Source organism: Bacillus rossius, chromosome 8 (assembly GCF_032445375.1).
Source record: "Bacillus rossius redtenbacheri isolate Brsri chromosome 8, Brsri_v3, whole genome shotgun sequence".
In the NCBI taxonomy this organism is placed as follows: domain Eukaryota; kingdom Metazoa; phylum Arthropoda; class Insecta; order Phasmatodea; family Bacillidae; genus Bacillus; species Bacillus rossius.
In genome coordinates, this window is record NC_086336.1 from 39,339,394 (window position 1) to 39,363,397 (window position 24,004).

The following is a 24,004-nucleotide window of genomic DNA, read 5'->3' on the forward strand; positions in this document are numbered from 1 at the left end:
CATCGCTGTCACGTGAATTGAAGGCATCTTACATTATTATTGTACTTTTGTTTTGTAGTAACGATCGGTAGGCTAAATATATACATGTGTTTGTTGAAACTTCGTTTTAAACATCCATAAATTAATTTTGTCAATTTATTTATTGATACCAGTAAAATACAAAATAAATGATATTTATTTTACGACCTCTTAAATTATTTAAATGATATATAAAATATGACCAAATTTTTTTCAAATGAAGACATATTTTCAACTGGAAGTACGCGAGAATTACACAGATTCATTTACTTGCGTATTGCATAGCATACTTCACGTCCATTTCTGACAGCCTTGCGAAGTCACTTCCAAAGTATCTACAAGTATATTCTTCAGGCGAATTCTGACACGGCATTATAATCTTCCATTATATCTAGAAGACGTGTTCTTACATTTGCTTGGAGTTTTCAATGATTTTTTTGAAATAATAAAGGCAATTTTAAAGTTTAACTCCATTTCAGAAACACTTACGCAATATATTTGGTGGTTCTCTGTAGTGGGTTGGAATTTTTATAGGCCAGTGTGTGAGCGAGTGAATTACTTTTTGCATATTCGAGCAATTCAAAACTTAGGCAATAAAGTTTAATTATAACAATTTCACGTAAGCTAGAAAGCTCAAAGGCTGGTAAAACAATAGAATTTTATTTCATATAAGTAATTCTAGATCAATTACATCTAAGTATAACACACCCATTTAAACACATTTTATATACATAATAATTTTACTTCAGCAAGATCTTCGGTTTCTTGTAACACAAATAAAATTACCTAAAAAAATTACTGGACATACTTACAAAAGTTTTTAGATTGTAATATTTGCCAAATAATTTAAATAAATCTAACTGAAAATGTAAGAACACAATATAAAGGTCTTTAAAATTGTATTTTGGAAAATTACCTGAATGTTTATTTGCTAAAACTCCTCATTTCACTTGTTCAAAAGTATTTACATGTATACATATGCGTGCGTGTATGCGCGCACTTGGAACTTATGTTTCTTTGATCATTTATAGTTGCAAATAATGTAGCGGAAGTTAAATTGAAAAATATATAATTCTTTCTGGCCAATATTTGTTTACAAACATAATTTTACATGACCCCAGAAGAAAAATTAAAAAAAAAGAATCGCCACTGCTTTGTAATTGTGTTTCTAACGAACTTGTGTAACTAACGAAAATGTTTTACTGCTCAAGGTTAGTGATACAATAAATGCTTGGGTAGTGAAAAATCTATTGTTAAAAACCAAAGGTAATTTTAAACGACTTTTAGTTAACCATTGTTCAACGACAGCATCGAGAGATTGGCCCTTATTTTTGTATCGTTATATATATAACTAAATCATTACGGGAGGAAGTTGCCATAGGCGGCTGGTCCTTCAGTTACTATTTTTTTTTAAACATCTCTATAGAGTTGCAATAGTAACTATTAATATTTTGATCATAACTCATTTATGTAACATTACACCCAGAGGTATAGCCCATTCTACCAGAGCTAAAGTCGAGGTACAAATATAATCAAAGAAACACAATTAAATAAATATAACTAAAGAAATATAATTAAATAAATTTATAGAAAATCATTGTCATTTTGCAAATAAATTTTTTTTACAATAATTGAAATATTCTAATAAAATCTTAAACATTATTTATTTGTCTTGAATGTACGATTCTTGAATAGAAGTATAAATAATAATTTAATAATTTAAATTGATTTTGGAAGTTATATTATTATATGAAACCATTTTGCTATTATTGTAATACACCGTGATTGCAGGATTCATTCATGTGTTAAGGTAAAGAGTCATATCAAAATACATAATGAAGTCACTAAGATAACATGTGAAATAATGTTGTAATAAAATGTAATGTGCGACGTTCACGTAGATGCCCGTAAACGAAACAGGTTAGATATTATAATCATATTTAGCACTTTAGTATTTCCAAAATAAGTTTTTTTTTAAGACGCCCAACTATTATAATAAATCTCTATCTACTAAAACAATTCAGTAATTGTAGTTAGATGATTTTAAATAAAAAATATTCTATGAATAAATTTGTCACGACAAGTGAAGCATATTAATAATAATTTACATCACTGAAAAGCTGACAAATATATCTATAGAAATTGTCGACAACGTGAGACGGTTTTCAATTCATTGATTACTATTGCTGATACTAGTGTTGTGTTTTCATCGTTTCGAAGCGATAATATTCCCGCCTGAACTCCTGCGATATTAGAGCCATCTAGTGAGTAAACTCGGAACTAATCGGAGCTCTAGCGGCAAACTGTTGAACTCGTTCCTTTCATCAGCGGCAAGTGACAGTTAAATCACAGTATTTAATACTCAGATTATTTAAATTCTGTACGTTGTATTAAAAAAATTACTAGACAGAATTGTTCATTGTACCTCCTTTAAGTTGTGTGCAAAGTAACAGCCGTGTACCGTTAAAATATATACCTAATATTTAGTTTTGAAAATTTCAAAATTAAAATTAAATAAGAACACATTTTTTGAAAAAAATTTTATCATCATATTTACAAAATTCAAAGTTTTATTTACAATTCTGTCTAGTATGTATTTTTTATCTACTACGATATTCATGGGAGAAATAATTTTCTTGGAGGCTGCAAAACTAAGGATCTTAGCCTTAAATCAAATGTACAAACAAATCAGCCCAAGCTAGCTAATTTTGTCACCTGGGGTATTGACCACCCCAAGTAAAAGGTTTTGACAAAAGAAGTAGGTAAATGGTTAGCAAATGGTTGCCATCCATACAGCATTGTTGATGAAAGAGGCCTAAAAAATGTTTTAAAATTGGTTAAGCCTCTGTACAGTCCACCATCGAGCAAAACATTCAGCAGGAAAATAATTCCAGAGTTGTACGAAGAAACTGTCAACAGTTTGAATGCTAAAATAGGCAGTGCCATTTCCACTGATTTGGACTATAAATGTGGATGGTTTATTAAAAAAAAAAAGACTTTAAAGTATGCACATTTTAAAAGTAAATAAAGTAAATATAATTTTCTGTACAAGAGACAATTTACTGTTCTTGCTCCCGATCCCGATAATCTAACGTATTTCCCGACTGAATCCCGTCCCGAAGTAAAAATGCTATTCCCGTCCACCTCTAATATATATATAATATATATAATATATATATAATATATATAATATATATATAATATATATAATATATATAATATATATATAATATATATAATATATATAATATATATAATATATATATAATATTTATATAATATATATATAATATAAATGCTTTGTTAGTATGTAAATATACAGTTTTCTCAATCACCACCAACCCCAATCAACTTCCCGTTGGGGTGGTAAATACCCCTTGGTCTCCAGATGGTAGTAAGGGAGTTTGGTCGCGGTGGGTGGTTGTGGGTGGCGAAAATGTTAAAACATATATTTCTGTCCTTTTCTAATGCATGAGGACTTCTGAAAAGATCTCAAAATTTATTGAATGGTCTAGAAAGTTCCAAAATGTGTAAAACGGTTATAATTGATCTGGAATGTTCTAGAAAGTTCTAGAAATATCTGGAGCGATCTAGAATATTCTAGAATGCAAACTATTATAATCAATATAGAATGTTTGAGAAAGTTCTACAAATTTCTGGCTTCATCTAGAAAGTTCCAAAATGTCCAAAACTGTTATTAACGAGTTAGAATGTTCGAGAACGTTCTAGAAATTTCCCGAATGATCTGGAAAGTTACAAAATGAGTGCAATTTATGATAAGCTATTTAAAATGTTCGAGAAAGTTCTAGAAATATCTAGAATGATCTAGACAATTCTAAAATGAGTGCAATTTATTATAAGCAATTTAAAATGTTCTAGAAAGTTCTAAAATATTTTGGATTGATCTGGATAGTTTCAAAATGTGTACAAGTGTTATTATTGATCTAAAAGAACCAAATTGAAGTGATGTACATCTAAATATTCTAGAGTGATCTGGTACTGGAAATTTCGGTGTCTGATGGTATATAAACGGAAATTCAGTGATTTTTTGTCAGTTCAATCGTGATTGCAGTCGAGTAAAATTAAATAGGAATTACGAGTAAACAGTTACAAAAAAAATTAAAGTGATTTTCACAAGTGAAAAAGAACCAACTATTTGAATGTTCTAGACTGTTCTAATACTAGAAATATCGGTATCTGATGATATATAAATTGAAATTCAGTGAATGTTCGTCAGTTCAATCGTGTTTGCAGTCGAGTGAAGATCAGTTGGAATCAAGAGTAAACAGTTACAGAAAAAATTCAAGTGATTTTCACAAGTGAAAAGGAAAAAAACTATTTGAATGTTCTGGACTGTTCTAATACTGGAAATTTCGGTCTCTAATGGTATATAAACCGAAATGCAGTGACTTTTCGTCAGTGTTATCATTGTAACAATCAAGAGATTTATTTTGTGTAACTTTATTATATCGTTGTTTTATATATATATATATATATATATATATATATATATATACATACATACATACACACACACACACACACACAGACACACACACACACACACAGACACACACACACACACACAAAATGCCAAAGCGGAAAAAAGTATTTACCAAATCAAAAGTGGATTCACAAAGAAGAAAAGTAAGATGTCAAAATGAAACAGAAGAACAAAGGGAAAAACTGCTTTCAAATATTCGTCAAGGAGGGTAAAGACTTGAAGAAAATCAAACCGAAGAAGAAAGAGCACGTACTAACGAATAAACCAGATCCCGAGTCAAATTGATTCGAAATCGTCAGTCTGCTGACCAACGTGAATTGGAAAAGAGAAAAACTAAAGCAACAATGGTCACTCTATGCCAACAACGAGCTACTACACATGAGAGCTTAGAAATTCAGGCATTCCATTATGATTGCCAAAAAAAATATAGTGACCATCCAAATATTGTCATCGGAAAAATGGATACGATATGCGAGTATTGTCATGCTCGGAAATTCAAGGGAGAAACTGCTGGTATGTGCTGCTCAAGTGGTAAAGTCAATTTACCAGCACTAAATGTACCACCACCAGAATTACTCGCATATATGAATGGAGAATCACCAGATTCCAATCATTTTCTACAAGATATACGTCGGTACAACTGTTGTTTTCAAATGACTTCATTTGGAGCTACTTTAATATGCCAGGAAGAAAATTTCAGTCCAGTTTTCAAGTTTCAAGGTCAAATTTATCACCGAGTAGGGTCACTCATGCCGATGTCTAATGAGACTCCAAAGTTTCTTCAAGTATACTTTATTGGTGACTAAGACCTTGAAATAGATCAACGTTGCTCTCACATTCATGGACTACAACGAGACTATTCAAAAATTACGTCTACTTCATAATCATAATCAACTAATCAATGTGTTTAAAACTTCTTTAGACCAAATGGTTGCAGACAATTATAAGATAGTCATTCGCGCAGATAAACGACAAGCTGCTCAACACGAACGAAGGTTCAATGCACCTCAAACGAACGAAGTTGCTGTTGTAATTGTTGATAACGAATATAGTCGTCGTGATATTATTATCCAACGCCAAAATAATCAATTGCAACGTATTGCTGAAACACATCGTAGTTATTATGCACTACAGTATCCGCTAATTTTTTGGCAAGGTGAGGATGGTTATCACTTTAATATTCAACAAATCGATCTAGCTACAGATGTCGAAACTAACAAAAAAGTATCAGCTATGCAATTTTATGCTTATCGAATTATGAAGAGAAATGGTGAATATAACCATATTTTACATTGTCGGCAATTATTTCAGCAGTTTATTGTAGATATTTATGCTAAAATTGAGATGGAAAGATTAGAATTTATTCACCATAATCAACTAAAGTTGTGTTCGAATGAATACATTCATTTGAAAGATGCTATGATCAATGATGGAAACGTCGATAACATGGGAAAATTTGTCATCTTGCCATCTACGTTTACTGGAAGTCCACGTCACATGCATGAATGTGCTCAAGATGCGATAACTTATGTCAGAAAACACGGCGACCAGATTTATTTATAACATTTACATGTAATTCTTCATGGGTGGAAATAAAAGACGAATTACAATATGGGATCGTCCATTAATCACGTGAGGCTCGAAAAGGGGGGGGGGGGGGGGGGGGTCGGGAAAAATCACGAAATATCACAAAGGGGGAGGGGGAGTATAGAGAGATATCACGTGTATTTATTTTTTCGCGCAATTTCTATTAAACCGGCTTGCCAGTCGCCAGTAAGACTGTGATTTTGGCGCCGAATACATGCGTAAATCACATATAAGCATTTCCTTTATTATTTTTATGCCAGTGAGTATAAACCTGCAACTTTAATGTGTGTCCGGACATTTTTATCACTGTGCTTAATTTTCCAGAATTAAATTAGATTATACCTATATTTAAAGATAATATTCTGAAATTTTTAAAAATATTTTGTACCAAAAAAATACACGTGATTTATTGGGGGGGGGGGGGGGGGGGGGGAGAGAGTGAAACCTCACCACAAATCACTAGGGGGGAGGGGGGGTTTAAAATTTGCTAAAAAAACATCACGTGATTAATGGACGACCCCCTATGGACAGGCGGCCAGTGATCGACATGATATTGTTGCCCGATTTTTTTCGTCAAAAACCAATTAAATTTTTTGACGCCATCGTAAAAAATAAAATATTTGGTGCTGTTACCTCCTGGATGTTTTCAATTGAATGGCAGAAACAAGGATTGCCACATTCTCACAATTTAATTTGGTTTCAAAATAGAATTCAACCGAATCAAATAGATTATATCATCAAGGCTGAGTTTCCAAACCCGGAAGAAGATTCTGATCTTTGTAATATAATATTGAAAAACATGGTTCATGGCCTATGTGTTATTATAGAAAACAGCAAGGTGGCATAATATTTTTAGACGCACCTGGCGGCACTGGGAAAACATTTTTGATCAATTTAATCCTAGCTGAAATCCGTGTAAATAAAGAAATTGTCAATAATTGATACAATGATTGATGAGCTAGAAAGCATAAATTTTCCTACAGAATTTTTAAATTCATTAAATGTTCCAAAAATGCCATTACACTGTCTTAAATTAAAAATTGGTTCACCAGTTATTTTATTATGAAATCTGAACTCGCCGAAACTGTGTAATAGTACAAGACTCTGCATCAAACAGCTACAAAATAACATCATCGAAGCCAGTATAATGACTGATAAAGAAAAAGGAAAGGTAGTATTTATACCACGGATACCTTTAATATCAAATGGATTGCCCTTTACTATTAAACGCTTACAGTTCCCAGTGAAGTTGGCTTACAGCATGACTATTAACAAAGCACAGGGCCGAACATTCCAGTACTGTGGAGTTGACTTAAGGGAACCATGCTTTGCTCACGGCCAATTATACGTCACATGCTCACGAGTAGGATCACCTCGAAATTTGTTTATTTACAGTCCGAACAACAAAACTATAAATGTAGTGTATAAGCAAGTGTTGTAAAAATAAATTCAAAACAAAAAATAATACTAAAATAAAAAATGTAGATGTATAATATATGTCAATATATAATGTAACATGTAATATGTATATGAATAATATAATATATAAATAAAACAAGAAATTTTTCATTTACTAAACTTTTTCTTAAAAATATTTTAATACGTTAATTAGATTACTCTATTAGATATACTCTATATACACCGCATGTTTAATGGCAGAATAAGTCTCTCAATATGGAAAATAGAAATCTATAATATCTATGTTAAAAATTTTTCCTTATATATTTTCTATACCATTAAACATGCAATGTATCTTAACCAGAGCAACGCCGGGTTTCGCTGCTAGTTTAACTGTAAATATATCATTTATTAAAAAATTCTGCACCAGACTTCTAATATGACATTCCTGTACTGATAGGCGACCCACATGAAGTTAAATGTAATACGTAAATATAAACTTTAAAAACATTAACATTATGAACTGTCCCCTCCTGTGCGTGTGTCTGCCATGAACTATGCTCCATTGTTTCATTGTTTACATTTTGAGAGCATCCTACTGACACAGTACCTCATGGACCAAATTTCAAATAACTGGAAGTGGGGTTACACACCCGTAATCAGGAAGCCGCGGGAAGTATTTTCATTTTAATTAAGTGCATTTTTATAAAACCTTTTATAATACATCAGTAATAACTACGTGTGTTGTGGTGTATGCACCACTACGTAACATTTATTTTGGATTGTTGTTTAATGTGATTGTTACGTTAGGTGCCAAATCTGAACCAATCCCAGTAAGGTGTCGGTACACCGGCATATAAAAGCCAGATCCCGTTTATCTGGGGAATTCCTTTTACCTTCGTGTACTGAACCTGCGACACTCAGCTGTATATTTAGGTGCCAATTTGGACTTTGTGAACTTAGAAATTTTGAAATAGCAACTGTCTTTGTTGTAGGCCTAGGGACATGCAGCATCTTATAGCCAAACATTCAATTCAAGATTTGCTGGGCGGTGTTATAGGACAGTGCGTGTGTGTGAGTGCGACACAACAATATCCATAAGTAAGTCGCTCCGCCAGCCATCCTATTTGTGTTCCCTATGCTGGCAGCTGTTTCTACCACTGCACACCGCATGTAACAGTTCTTCTTTATGCCATTGGAGGTCATAAACAATAGAAACACAACCATATAATTTTTCCCATTGACAATCTGTGTCCAATTGACATTTTGTAAACAAGTTATTGTTGGCAGTTGCGAATATCAGTCTAGTTTGGCCCAGTGGTCCTTTGAATAGATTTTGTGCCAACTACTGGGTTACTGCTAGCTGGCAAAATTTATAATATAAAAACTAGAAACCTGAGAAATTATTGTAGCATGAAGACTATAGTTTTGTGATGGTACTAACTGTTTTTGAAGGAGTGTCTGACTTACCTTCCAGTTTTAATTTGCATTTGTCTCACACAGACTACTTATCTTTGTTTTATTGAAGGACTGACCTATAATGTTTTGTTTACATCCTGAGCGATCCTTGTTCACACTGTTAGCTATCAACAAAGATTGTTATTGTTTTGTCAGTCATAGGTTTTGCAAGCTAACCTGGTAGCTTTGGTACATATGTTGGAAAACGTATAATTCTGGAGCCATATAAAAATCTATTTTAAAAACATAAGTATTTTGTTCCATTGTAGATAAGCATCCCTGTCTCACTCTTAAGGTTTTGTCACAAGTTATAGACAAATGTGTGTGGTTTTTGTTGATTATTATTGCTATTGCAATTGCGGTACTTGTGTAGTAATTGGCTGAAGTGGGTTGACTGCTGGATCAGTATCCAGTACACTGCCAAATACCACAACACAAACAGCAGTGTACTCAATACTACCACGACTGTATTGTGCTACACAGCACCCACACTACAGCGGAATATACCACAGAGGGGCAGGCTGCATACGCAACCGTATAGCGTATATATCATAATAACACTCTACTACTACCTCAACACGAGCACTACACACATTCCTAATATTAATTTTAAATATGTGGATGAAATTGGTTAAATTATCATCTTGGAAGTACCTCCTAATCCTCTATTTATAATGATGTGATGTAAACAATAAAAAAAAGGGTAGTTACCTTTAGCCAGGTTACTTGAATTTATACTAGATGTTTATACTGTAGCATAGTGTAATACAGTATATGTGCTATTTCATTTAATAATATGTACAGTATATGCAGTAGAGTATAATATGTGCTATAATTCAATAATACAGCAGTGTTAGATCAGGGATGATGCAGAATTTTAGAACGTCAATAAAGGTCTATGGTAATACAAAATTCAAAATAATATACATACAATTATATTTGGAAAAAAAAATTAAAAAAAAATTGTTCTATGGCAATATAAAATACACACAAGTTTTACTGTAAAATAAATAAAGGTATATCCAGGTGTTCAAAGACAAAAACTGCTAGAATCCACCAAAAAAAGATTCTGAATGCAAGCTGTTCGATTAGTGCCATTGCAGAATGTGGCAAACTGAGTAATGCTGGATTAAGAGGGCCAACTGTAATCTAATAATACTTCTTTGATTAGATCTTGCTGGTATCTTTAATAATGTATAGGAATTCCATACTTGGTATTATTGTTTAAGGTTGTGGCTGAAACATCGATCAAGACTGTAATCGCTCCCAACCAAGAATTTGCACAGCAGCCACCCAAGAAGCGAAGGTGTCATGAACAACCCCAGTACAGTCCCCAGGGACAGTCACCTCCCCTCCCCCAAGCGACCGTGCTGCAGACGGCCATGATCACCCCCAGCTCTGGTTGTGAAGTCAGTGACTCGAGTAGAAAAGTGGAGGCTGTCGAACTGCTGATCTCCAAGGAAGAGTCCGTGGAAGTAGACTCTGACATTGAGAAAAAGAATGCCTCTTTTGAAAATGGCTCTGACTTATCAGAATTCAGTGAAGGACAGAGAACTCAGTCACTTCAAGTCTGTCAAGGTATACATATGGTTTTGTAGTGATAAAATTTTTAATGTGTTTAAGAAGTATCTCTAAGTAGTAAAACATTTAATTCAAAATGATAATGAATTAACTTTTTAGCTATAGACTGTCTCACTCTTGGATTGCAGTGAACGGCTTGTGGGGCGCACTGTTGCCAAATCACTTAACACATTATGAAATTCAGGATTTGTGTTTCTTTGGAATTATAATTGCACAAAAAAAGCTTTTTAAGGATGCATATCATAATTTATAATATTTTATACAAGTATGCTAATACATTTATGATAAATTTTTTTTTTTTTTACTCTTAACAAGAAATCATTCACACACATTCATTAGTACGAATTCATACATCAATTGTACAGTGAACTTGATAAATAAATTAATAATAACACATAGGTACTACCTTTTAATCACTATCGCTACTGCTTTAACTACATTGTTCACACTAGTGTTTTCTGAAAAATACTCAATTACTTTCAATATAATCTTGAGCTCCCTTCTTCGTAGCTTACCAGTGTAGTTTCTTTTTGGTATACCAATTGCACAGTTCACATTTTAATAATCCACATTTAAGACAAAAAATAAAATCATATATTAAAATAAATAATCCATCAACATTGGAAATGCAATGAGTCATTGGGTACAATGTGTCACTTGATTGCGAGACTCAGACTAACTGGCAGGCAGGTATCCAGAAATGTTTGTCAAATGAAATAGCTAAACTAATGCAGCCTTTGTTTTAACTTGCTTGTAGGACAGAACCTCACTTCTCCTGAAACACAGTAAGTGAGTATCTATTACAGCATGCTCTTGCGCTGATAAGACAGATCTTCACAGTTATGAACTCGAAAACTGTAGGAGCAAATTAGATGGTGTTGCTTTTAAAAACAAATTCCATTCATTGTGAACATCTTTGATGCTTTGGACCCCATCTGTAATAGCAAAAAAGTTTGCAGTTGATAAACTTTTTTGATGTGTCAGTTTCTGAGGAAATGCATTTTACAATTTAAAAAAAATTTATATAACTGAAACATGGAGAATTTTGTCTTTGGTGATGTCCTAAAACATTAATTTACTCACAAAAAAAATTTGAATTGAATAAACTTGTAGGTTATTTTTCTATATGATACATTTGGAATACTTAAAAACAGTTCCCACTGAAGAAGTTAAGTTTTAAATTTTTTTTGAACCCTTAAAATGTCATTAGGTATGCAAATTTTATCTTGCCTGATGGGTATTTCAGTGCTATACAATATGCAAAACCCTTGTCCAAAAACTACAAATTTAATTTTTGTGATATTCTGCACCAGTGCATAAAGAAACACGGACAGTGGTAATGGCAGTCAGCGTTTGTTAGAAAAAGAAAGCGCCCATTTACTTCCACACTGCATTCTAAGAGTGGGATGTTCTATATTGCACAAAGTTGGGAAAATCTCTATAAAGAATGGAAAATAAAACTTGTCAAGGAACTGCTGGAAAAGTAAATGAAATAATGTAAGGTCATGAAATATTTCATTGGAACAAAAGAACATGTAGAAGGATTTCAACCCACTTTTTAAACCATTTGAGTAAAGAGAATTGTTAAATTGTGAATTGTGTTTTTAAATAAAATTTTGGAGTGGACAAGCAGAACATAAGTTTTGAGGATTTTGATTAAAAATTCAGTTACTTGTTTGCTACAGTATATAAAAAAAGTATTATTAATTTATTGTAAAAAATTTAAAAGTTTAGTTAGTGTGATGTAGCTTATGTTGAATTTTATTGTTATAGAAATGGTGCTTCCAGTCGGGCCGTGCGTTTCCTCACGGGACATCAGCATTCCGCAAGAAGGCGAGCAATGTAGGAAACTGATTTTCTGTCCTGAGGGCGTTCGGTGTTGAGGTGAAAATATCGGTGGAAATTAATGGGCGCCACCACGTGAGTGGGCACGTGGACCCGGCTGGAAAACTCTTAACTCAGGGCGTTACGTGGCCCGTGTGCGGCGAGATATTAGCCCTCCTGACTTTTTACGTCACCTGTCGCTACCTAGGCCCGCTCTCAGCATCGGGCACGCTCCTAATTATCGCAGTGGGCTCTTAGGGCATCGCACACGCCGCTGACCAGGTTAAGGACCCACGTGGCCCCCCGAACACAAAAACACGTAACTCAGTTAATTGGTTTTTATTTTACTCACGGTACACGTCCTTACACGATCCTCCATTGATACAGCTTTAAACGCCCGGGGCACGAATTAGATTAGGTGAGGAGGCGAACCACGCACGTGGTCGCCTCAAGGCAGAGACACGTCCGCCCTCGGCCGGCGGGAGAGAGAGACTAGGCTGAGCTCATGGTTTGCAGGTGGCAACATGGCGCAGTTTCGCGCCGAACACAACTACCGTTACACTTTGCTGTAGCGTGCCCCGGGTTACTGTTAGAAAATACATAACTAATTTTACAATAATTATTAAATTACTTCCATGTCCCGACCGTCTGTAATAATTACTTATAAACATAGAACAGGGTTCAAATGAGTCGCACGCGAGTTCCTCCGTCGCCCGCTAGGGATCGTTCTTGTTCGTGCTTGGACTTATTAAATAATAAAAGATCATGAAGTTATTAATTAAAAACACATACACATGCATAGCCATCGTTACACTGTTTTGGGGCGGAAAGAAAAAGGATTACAATATTAATTACTATCTATTAGGGGTGCGGCGCACTGCAGCTAAGCGCCCTCTTGCCGGGCTAGCAACACGCACACACGAGCGGGAGGTTTGAATAGAGATGGTGGTTGGGCGGTGGCATATCGGGCTCAAAGGGGCCGCAGCCCGGACGACGTCAGTCCTAAGACATAATGACTTGATACAGCACGTGGATAGTAATCACTTGGATGTACTCGATTGAAGGTTTAATATTGATCCACGTAAATCATGATAATATACTTATCTCTATTTTACGTAAAGAAAATGAAAACAACATGAGCATATTTGCCATTAGCCCATTATTAATTACACTATACACAGAGGCTTGCATGTTTACATTTGTAATAAAATTAATTTTTACACTATACAAACAAATATAGTTTTTTGAAGCATTCCTTTCTCAGAAAAAGACAATGTCGTGCCACCACTCCAAAATTTTCAAGCTAATTACAATTGATGAGGCATCCGGAAAAAGGGCACGTAAGAGATACAGTAGAACCTCATTATTACGAGTACGGGATATTACGAGAACTTCGAAGATACAATAGTTTTGTAATGCACCATCAGTTTGAATACGTAAATCATTCTTAATTTGCCTGGTAATTACGAGTGTTTTCTTGTTGGCTCTTCCGTAAGTACGAGTGATTTAAATGGCATTTTGAAAAAAACATTCACGCAGTTAACACAAAGACCGCTAAAAGAGTGATGAGGAAGGAAGTGGTGTTACTGGTGACAAGCAACGTGCCTTGTCTCTCGTTTCACTTCTTTCTTTGTGGGCGGGATTGTGGTGACTAACAACATGCGCACACTCTCTCTCTCTCTCTCTCTCTCTCTCTCTCTCTCTCATGAGGCGACGGCTACTTCCCCTCCTTTATTACGCTTCCCCTCCTTTTCTTTTTTTTTCATCCCGTTATTCCCCAGCATTGTCCTCTCTCTTTCGCAGTCTCTTTCTCTCTTTAACCTAGGTTGAATGTTGACATTGAACAAAGGTGCTTTAAAAGGCACATCCTGCTGGGAGTGTGAAGGAATTTTTCAGCACCGTAGAGTGAATCTGTGTGTTGTTACGTCAGCCAAGGTTCTCCCCTAGTAGCTAGCTGCCGTGCTGGCTTTCGACTATAGGGGGAAATCTAAAAATAAACCAGCTTACAAAGGATGTGGAACCTACGCCCTTCCCTTCGTGCAGCCATCTTCTCTCTCTTCTTTTATTTTCCTTTCTGCGCTTCACTTATCCTCCCCTCCACGTTGCGACCGTGGTCCCAGCTGCTATCTTAGCTGTGTTCCATTGTTCCCTCATGCGTCAGACCAATTCATTCCCGATTAAAACAAAAACCATTGCAGATACAAAAAAAATCAGAGACCTTTTCAATTTTTTTATTTAATTTGCTACAACTTTTATTCAATGAATTTTTCACTAAAGTTAACCGTTTTAGAGTTAACGGTGTGAATTGAAGACTTTTTAGAAAGTTCAGGAATCTTAACTTTGACTTCAAATTTTCTATGTTCGGTTATTACCAGTATTACAAGAATTTTGCCTGCCATTGTCAGCTCTCGTAGTAACGAGGTTCCACTGTATTGAGCCTTATGATCTTATAAACATTCTAGTTTTAATTAGACATTCAAATAAAAAAAAGTGTGTTATGTGCCATTTTGCCAACCAGGGGTTAGGTTTATTAAAATAATGTGTACTCTAAGATCTAAAAAAATCTCAATATTTATTTATTGTACATTCAAAAAGTATAAAATATCTTGGTTGCATAAATTAGTATGTGGAAGAAAAATAACTATAGGTGCTGATTACATAAAAGTTATGTGGCCTATGTTACTGATTAGTCTCATTCAATATTTGTTCAATTCAATCACAGTCATTTTGGGGCAAGTGTGTACACAAATTTCTTACATCATCTATTTTACAAGCATTAACAGTGGGAAAGGGGACGGTTGTTAGGTTAACATTCTTTAGAGTTTCTAAATTGAACGTTGCCAAGCAGGTGAATGGTGTGTACATTGGGAGGTTTCTAAACACACAGCCACTTTTAATGTACTTTATCATCACAAATTTCATTATAGTGAACTTCCTTAAATTAGATTTTGGTGCTGGAAGAAAAAAGTTGGATAGTGCTGTTACTCAATCTTTGACCAAGGCTCAATCCATTATCATTTTAAAAATTGAAGGATTTTCTCTACAAGTAACAATAGTCTCTAACCATGGACTCTCACTTTCAATCACGTCCCTCTTCTTTATTTTTGTGTGAAAAAGACCAAAGTTATGGTTACACTGGCTGAATGAGTGACCGCATATGGGATATAAATGAACCATGAGTTTCTGCAAACCAGGTACAGAATTTAGTTACAGTAGCATTCAGGATCTGTCCTCCCGTTGCATCAGACATTAAAACTAATGATTGTTTTGGTGTTTGGGAACTTATGCAACTTTTTCTTCAATGTGTCATATCATATACAAAGGACACTACCAAGAATCTGTTTTACTCGCTTGTGTTTCCATCTAGCAATAATAGTATGATGAATTGTCATTAAACACATGAACATTACAGACATATAGCCAAAGACATCTTTTGTAAAACTGGCTGTTCACACTAAGCTTGGGAATAGGGTAGTTTTGGGCATAATTAAACTCTACAATGAAGTAAGATGTATTGTCATCTTTAGCCTTGGAAATAAAATCTGTCCTTAGAGAGTTTTTTTTTTGTATTTCCTTTTGTGGATTTCCATATTCACTTTGCAAGGATCGTTCACATCTCTTAACAACTTTTGGGAACGCAACAAGAATCACCAATGTCAGTCTTAGAACGTCTAAATCCGTATTTAAAATGGTTTTCAAATGGCTTACATTAGTGTTCATATGAAAGTTTGAGAGACCTGATGGTCATTTCTTGATAATAGATCTTAAACATATTAAAAAGGCTTTTAAAAGTGAGTTCTGGATTTTCAGAATACTCTAGATTTGTTTTATGAGCACGATAGTGGCTAAAATCACTAGGTATTAGGTATTAGTTGTAAATGAGGCTTCGTTAAGTCTGCAACATTACCACGTGACCTATGTGGATGGTTATTATGAGTTCCACGCATTTCTTGAAAATCAGCTCCACTTAAGAACTTAGACTGAATAACACAAAGCCTTTTAACAGATATCTGAAAAATAGTGAGTAAAAACATTTGACACACCAATACTTGAGTGCCATTCTGCTTCATGGAGTAAGACCAAGTTTTGAGATGAGGTTTCTTTTGGTTGTTACCAATGCTGATATTAGCAGACAGCGTCATACAAACTCATAGGTAGGCATCTTGAAGTGCCTTGTTTTGCCCATTGTAGAATGAGTCAGATAAGTTACATTGGTCTTGAAGTGTAAAATTTCATAACACATATTTTTACAACATTCACTAACCAAAGTAAAATCTTTTGATGGAACTACTTCACCTTTGTGTGTAACATAATCTTCACCTTGAACTTTAATTTTTGAACTTTCTTGTTTCTTATTTACATACCTTTGCATCAATTGTGTCTTCTTTTCAACTGGCTCAGTTGTATTCATCACTGTAGTTAATTATAATTAATAATGAAAATTTAAAGCACAAACTACAAGAACACTATTACTAGGTTATGTTATGTTTCAACATGCTCAAAACTATAAAAATGTGTTTACATAAACTGTGCTACTGAACTCTTAGTGTTGAGATATGTATTGGAGTGAAATTTTCACAGAGCATTCTCACCAACATGGCGTGTTAGAAAAAATGATGGTCTGAAAAAGGGCACAAAGGCGTATGTGCAATTTAAGATGATTTTTGCAATTCATTACAGAAACAATTTGCAGACTTACCGTGTTTTATCACAGAATCGTCGCACGCGCGTAATCGTCGCAACCATATTTTTGGCTGTCAAAATTGGGATAAAAAAACTTCTCGCGTAATCGTCGCATGATGTTTTTGGTCCCGCTAGTAGATGCCGAATGCTTTGTGTAGGTATCTTTTCCATATAAAACGATGTATTTTTAAGTATAAATCTAATATTTATTCGTTCATTACCACTTACTTAATAAATTAACGGAAAAATACGACGTTGTTTGGCGTGTAAATTTTCTTACAAAGACGTTTTTAAAAGTTATTTCCTTTATCTGATCGTCTGCGTCGCCGCGGTGTAGGTATAATCTAAAATTTAATTTCAGTCATTACCACTTATTTATTTAATTAACGGAAATACAAAGTTGTCTGACGTGTAAATGTTCTTTTAAAGATGTTTTTAAAAGGTATTTCCTTTATCTGATCGTCTGCGTTACCGCGGCGTACCGCTTATAAAAATGTAGCCAGCGCATCATTCATGTTTGGTTATGTTGCTTCCCGTATAGAGCGCGCGCACGTAGTCGAATATCGATATCTCGCCGATTGTATCCAGCGCGCGTGCGCTCTCTGTCAGGTGCCGAGTTAACTACATTTGATAGCCCGCATTCTTTCGTGGTAAGTGTGTACACTACGACACGTTAGTTCACGCGTTCGCGTTAGAGTTTTGGTTTTTCTATTTAAAGTTGATGAAAGGTTTTTGTTTAAGGAATTATTAATATAGATTGTTTGGCGTGCTCTTGTATACTCCGCCTTTTTTTAAATAAACGTACTTTCCATGAACGGGATTTGTTTTTATGAATAACTTTACCTAACAAAAAAAATTTTTCCGCACAATGGTCGCACCCCTACTTTTCAAACTTGATTTTAGAATAAAATCTGCGACGATTCTGCGAGAAAACACGGTATCTGAAAATTTGCACATTTTCAAATCTTAACTCTCTTTGTAATGTTGTACATTTTCAATACTGTTTTTGATGCCATTCTTGCGATTGAATTTGCAAAGACAGTTCGAACAAAGTGCAGCCTTTAACTTTAAGTTAGTTTATTTTGAACTTTTAACATTTTAATGATTGTTCCAAATAATTTGCATGTGCATTAAAGTTGTAGAAGTTTTAGGTTAGTATTTTTTTGGCATCGGTAAATAAACCTCAGTCATTAAATAATAAACTCAAATCCTTATTTAAAAAAAACATATATTTTATTAGCATTCTGTTTGCTTTTAGTATTTTAAAATAAAGAACACTACATGGGGATAATCACCGACGTTAAATAAATGTGCAGCCCCCATGCAAGAACAAAGAAGAAACGCAAAGGGACTTAAATTTCGTCAGCCACGCCCCGTCGGTAGCTCCCGTTGCTCTTTAGAACAGAAATTAGTTCATAACCCAAGGAAGGGCAAGCTGCAACTAGAACAAGCCTCAGTCAAGTAGCAGAATATAAAAACATGAAGACTCTCCTCCGCGCCTGCACGGAGACATCAAAAGGGGGTGATATAGGGGGGAGGGGGGCACAAAAGAACAAGACGTCAGAGGAAGGGGAAAGAAAAGGAAAGGGTGGAGAGAGGGAGGAAGGGTAAATGCACATGCCGGAAAAAGTTCAAATGCAAGTGAAGCATTGCTTAATATATTTTTGAGCCATTGATCAATCGCAACCTTTCAATACCATGATCACACAATGAATAATGACCGACATGACTACCTCGCATCTCAGAGGAGGGAGGTGGTAACAGTCTCCCACAACCAATCACATACAAGCTTAGGACACACTTTAAAAATCAGCCAATCAAAGCACAAGTTACAAGAAATGAAAAAAACTCTGCATACATATAACTAGGGAATTTTTCCTTCTCTGTCTCTTTTCAATTCTGATGATACATTTGTCCTCGAGTTACCACGCTCAGTGAGGAACTACCATTTCAGTCTCTTTCTTGCACTTCAGGGCACACCTGCCTTTCTCTTTCCAACACTGGTGTGGGTGTTTTATCATCACTTTGCATCATCATGCTTTGAAAAGATATTAGTAAAACAAGTAAAGAAAAATGTACATATAGCTATATCTGAAAACTTAAACACCCAACCAAACAGGTAAAAATAGTGGCTTTAAAAGTTTAAATTAAGTAAATTAAAAGACATACTTAAAAACATGAACTAATGATAAATAAGAGCAGAAATACATATTGCTAACATACTTTGCCGGAAATTAGGCATTTCGACACAATTTGTTTTAAATTTTTATTATAATTTAAAATTATTTTTGGAAATTTTATTTGCTCTATAATTTGGTTACTAAAGGGTGATGTACACTTTGTTAGTCTGGTGTACTCCCCTAAGTTAAACTTTGTGCCAGTAGTCTGAAGCACCTTTCCCAGAGATGTATCTGATATTTTGCAGATCTAATCCTTTGTTGGCAGTTCGCTTAAAATTTCCCTCGCTTACAGGCACGTCCCAGTCCTGTAACGTTACTTCACTTCATGACTATAACCGCCTACAGCAGCTCTGGACGAGCTGTTACCATTTCTCAGAGGCAAGCTGACCATAGCCTTTACTGTCACGAATACGTATTAGGTTCACTCCCCTGGAAGCACGTCATGGACGCTTGTTCCCAGCGTCGTTGCGTTTTCCCCCCCTCTTGAGTTCTAAGAATTCGCCTAAGACCAATGACCGGTCATACACCCCAGCAGACAGCGACCGTCTCCAAGGACGCCTCGCATTTAAAATGTGTGTGCCAAGATGGACCACCCCACGACACCTAGCGGCAAATTCGCGAACCTCCCAGCCAACTTATCCAGTAGGCCGCCAGAGTGTAGCACTAGACTGCGCACTTTAACCCTTGGTTTAAGCAGACGCCTTGGGCGAGTCAATTCTTTTTTTATTTCAGACACCTCTCAACAGGTAGCGCTAAAGTCGGCCAGTGCTACCAACTTCGAGACTGCAGTCAGAGTTTTTTTATGTCGCCCTCTCGGGGAACTTTGGGATCTTTCGGTCCGGACTCCCAGCCCCCTCCCCTCCACTTTTGATTCAAGATTTACCTTTAATTACGAGACGTGGTTCTGCGCGGGACACTTCGCGCCGCGACTGCAGACGGTCCGTTTGATTATCGGCGAGTCGACGAGACACTGCAGGACTTCCGTCCGGCCGCAACCGACTATGTAGTTGCCTAAACAAGGGATGCTATCCCTATAATCTTTTCAAGTACTTTAGTCCGTCTGCGTAGTACAAAATGTAATAGTTATTTTTTTCTTTTAAATTTTTTTTTTGAAATGAAATCAACCGCGCCTAGCCGCGTGATCGCGGGATCCAGTTGCTGGCGGGCGACTCATCAGTAAACAGAAGCCAACTCCCCTGTCTGGTGAGTGATGATCCGCGACTTTCCCCAACCTCCCCTTAACCTTTCCGGGCATTTTCTGCCCCGTATACTGTCTGTGTACAAGTTCTGATCAGTTTTTGATTCGGACTGTTCCAGACAGGGTCCGAGAGCCGGACGCCGAATTGGCATTTTCATCTCCCTTCCACAACAAGACACAAGCGCCCTGGCATCATGTACCCGCGTGATCTCTGGAAACGAAGCCCCGACCTCCGGTGCTTCTGTATCTTTTGACCCTTTTATGAACTTTCTTTAAATTACGTCGTCAGATGCAGTTAATTAGATAAACATAATTTCTGGACTTTAAGTTTATCCTGGGATCGTTTAAACATATTTGTATTTTTTTATTGGTTTATGTATTTTTAGTAAATGAAACTTTTGATAATTCCATGTACGGCCGGCCAATAATTTTTTTTGAATATACCTGAGAGCTGTGTAAGAATGTAATTAATATTGTAGGTTAATATTTTCTTGTATCTCATATAAGTTTCCTCAGTATGGAGTAATTATATTTCAGACGGAATCACACCTTGTTTTTGTTCTTTTCTAATAAACTGGTGAAACCTAAAGATCCACCCAGCAAGGCAAAGATTGTGGTCAGACCGTGGTTGGCTGCTACAAAAATGATAGCAGTTAGCATGGTTTGAACCTTGCTAACATACAACTACCCCTGAAACACATAATAAGCTGTTATTTGCATTGAAACAGTAAATGAAACCAAAAACTAAAAATTGTAAAAAATAAAATATTTATGGCAATGTTTTATATGTTGAGAGGGTAAGGGCATGCAATGCTATTACGTACTAAAGAAAGTATTGTTGGATATTTTTTCAGGTGTCGTAGAATTTGTGCAGAAAGGCAAAGTTCTGGCGCTGGGTGACTTCCTGTACCGCGTGTTGAACCGCAAGAGCAAAACTAAGCACTGGGTCTGTTATGAGCATATTAAGTTTAAGTGCCGGGCTTGTATCAAGACCAGTGGTAGTAGCTTGATTGTCACTAGTTTGAAGCATAATCATCCTCACAATGCTCAAAAGATTCAAGAAAGAAGGTGGAAAACATGGCTTTCCTCATTTTATGTATTTACAAACAACTGATAAAGAAAATATCTACATAACTTGCCATTGCACATCTCAATTATCTTTCTCCATATGGAGTGCCATATTTTAACTCACCTTGTAAATTTTTTGTATTTTTTTTTGGAAGCAGGGTTAGGAAAAAAACTGTTTTTTTTTTGTTTTAAACAGTTTGTCATGTTTTAAAGAGTTTTTTTTAAGTTAATTTTTTGTTTTGTTTTTAATATTAATTTTAATCAAATCAAAACACCAGAATATGTTTTGCACATATGGTTTCAGCAGAAGTCCCTTCAGGTGTAAGGTATATTGCTACACATTTTTGAATATGGAATTCCCTGACATTGCCCGGTTTTCCCTGACTGTAGCCATTCCGGATATTATTAAGTACAAGGCAAAAAGTTAACCTTTCAAGGAGTACTTATTCAGTCCTGTAACACTAAAAGAGATTAAACCTCTAGTATGGTGGATGGCTTTGGAGAAAAGTACTCATCATGCAACTTTGAACCTGGCACATCAGTTACACAGTGCAGTGGCTTCGTCAGCTGGTATTGAACGTCTTTTCTCCACATTCGGGTTTGTGCATAGTTCTGTAAGGAACCGGCTAGGAACAGAGAAGGCTGCCAAACTTGTATCTGTTTTCTGTGCACTTACCTAACAAAAACAGATTTTAATTAGGTTAGATGAAGTTAGTGGAACTGGCACCCTATCTGGTATGACTGGTTTGACCCCAAGCAGTGCTGGTATTTTATGTTTATGTGAGGAATGTGTTTCACTTCAAAACTTCTCATCTTAATCTGGATATTTATCACAATTGGTGACTTACAATGAGACAGTGATGCTTGCGATGAAAATGTCAATATGCAGTTTTCGTTTTCGTAAGAAATAAAACTCTTTTTAAAATACATATAAAAAAACATGTTTAGAACAGAATGTTTTAAACATTGTGTTTTAAACTTGTTTTATTCAGAGTGTATTGTTTAAAACAATTTTGAACATATTGTTTTAAACGTGCCAACCCTGTTTGTAAGCATCAGAAATGTTGAGTTGTAATTGCAATTTAATACATTGCCATAATGCTCTGCTTTTCCCCAAATATAGTGAATACTATGTATATATAACTAACCTTTAAAGACCATATTTGTCTCTTCTGGACTGAAAATATTGTTTTCAAGTTTGTGTTTTTCCATTAGAAAATACAATAAATTTGCTGTAGCAATTGGTTTCTCTAAAAAAGTATCTTTAAAATGGTGGCACTCATATTAGGGATGTACCAAGGATAGGATGTCTTAGACTTAAAAAACTTAAAAGTCTAACATGCATCATTTAAAAGTAAAGGTGTACAATAAACATTTGTTTTTTATATAGTCTTAGACAAAATTCAAATGAGATCATGAATATCCTACAGAATGAAAATGAGATTGAGAATCTAATCTAATTAAAGCAACTATAATTATTTATTGTTATCACAAAATTAGTGTAAATTTGACTCAGTAGTTTATTATTTACTTATTACTGCATTGAAACATAAGATTTATTAATACACTATTTTTTAAAACAATATTTTTTAAATTTTTAATGTGATATCAAAAATTCTATTTAATAAGAGAAACAAAAGCTTGCTCCAAATATTTACATTTTTGTGTGTAGACACACACACTGAATTTTTTTTTATTTATATTTGAATATAGTTAATTTTTGTGATTCATTAATATTAAACACAGTTGTTTAATTATAAACGTAATTTATTTTATTTCAAATTAAATGGCTATTTAGAAGAAAACTCTGAAAGGTTATTTCAGTAAATTGTTAAAAAGGAGTTTTCAACTGATTGAAAATGTATAAAGGTGAAAATAATCTTTTGTCAGATAAAATTTCCACTGTGCCTTATCAAATAATTTTTTATATGATGGTTAATATTTACAGAGGAAATTACTTATTTAAATTTAAAAATAAATGCTAGGCAACTTTAGTCTTTTTTCTTATGTATATTGGGGTACAACTTAAATAATGTTCCATAGTGCCAAATGAAAGAATGTTACTATATAATTTGAATTAAAATTGGTGATTGTAAATTTCCATAAAAATTAATTTTGCTAAGCTATGCACATAATTTGAGAGCTTTATTGTAGCTATTCTTAATGACAATTTTTGTTAAATATACACCTGTGGTAAACTTTGTTTGTGTGTTTTAATTTGAATGAGTGTGCTTCTTACCTTATCCAAATTATGAAATGAAGTTTTTTTTTATTGTTTAGTTTTCTGCAGTGGCTACTGTTAATTAATGAAACTTGTGTAATATGTATATGATGCAAGGGGTGTTTCTCACCTAAGAAAATTTTAGATATTATTGTGAAAATGCAATCTATATAAGTGGCAAATTTTGTTTTAGAAATGTATAATTAATGGTGGCTTCGAAAAAATTTATTCTAGAAAACAAATAAGGAATTGATGACCAAAAATTGAATTTTACCAAATGTATC

The 24,004-nt window shown here is 34.7% G+C and overlaps 1 protein-coding gene across 6 annotated transcripts in view; it reads left to right on the forward strand.

Annotated features, from left to right (window-relative positions):
- LOC134534770 (longitudinals lacking protein-like) overlaps window positions 1–23,702 on the forward strand; it is an 82,242-nt gene extending 58,540 nt beyond the window's left edge. For 2 of the 6 annotated variants that reach the window (XM_063373323.1, XM_063373322.1), the window contains exons 4-6: window positions 10,195–10,543; window positions 12,320–12,379; window positions 21,286–23,702. In XM_063373323.1, coding sequence (XP_063229393.1) covers window positions 10,195–10,543; window positions 12,320–12,379; window positions 21,286–21,545 — 669 coding nt within the window. In that variant the 3' untranslated portion in view covers window positions 21,546–23,702. Of the gene's footprint in view, window positions 1–10,194; window positions 10,544–12,319; window positions 12,389–21,285 lie in introns of all 6 variants that reach the window. The other 4 variants (XM_063373320.1, XM_063373321.1, XM_063373324.1 and 1 more) reach the window with 3 other exon arrangements.
- The last annotated feature ends 302 nt before the right edge of the window (window positions 23,703–24,004 follow it).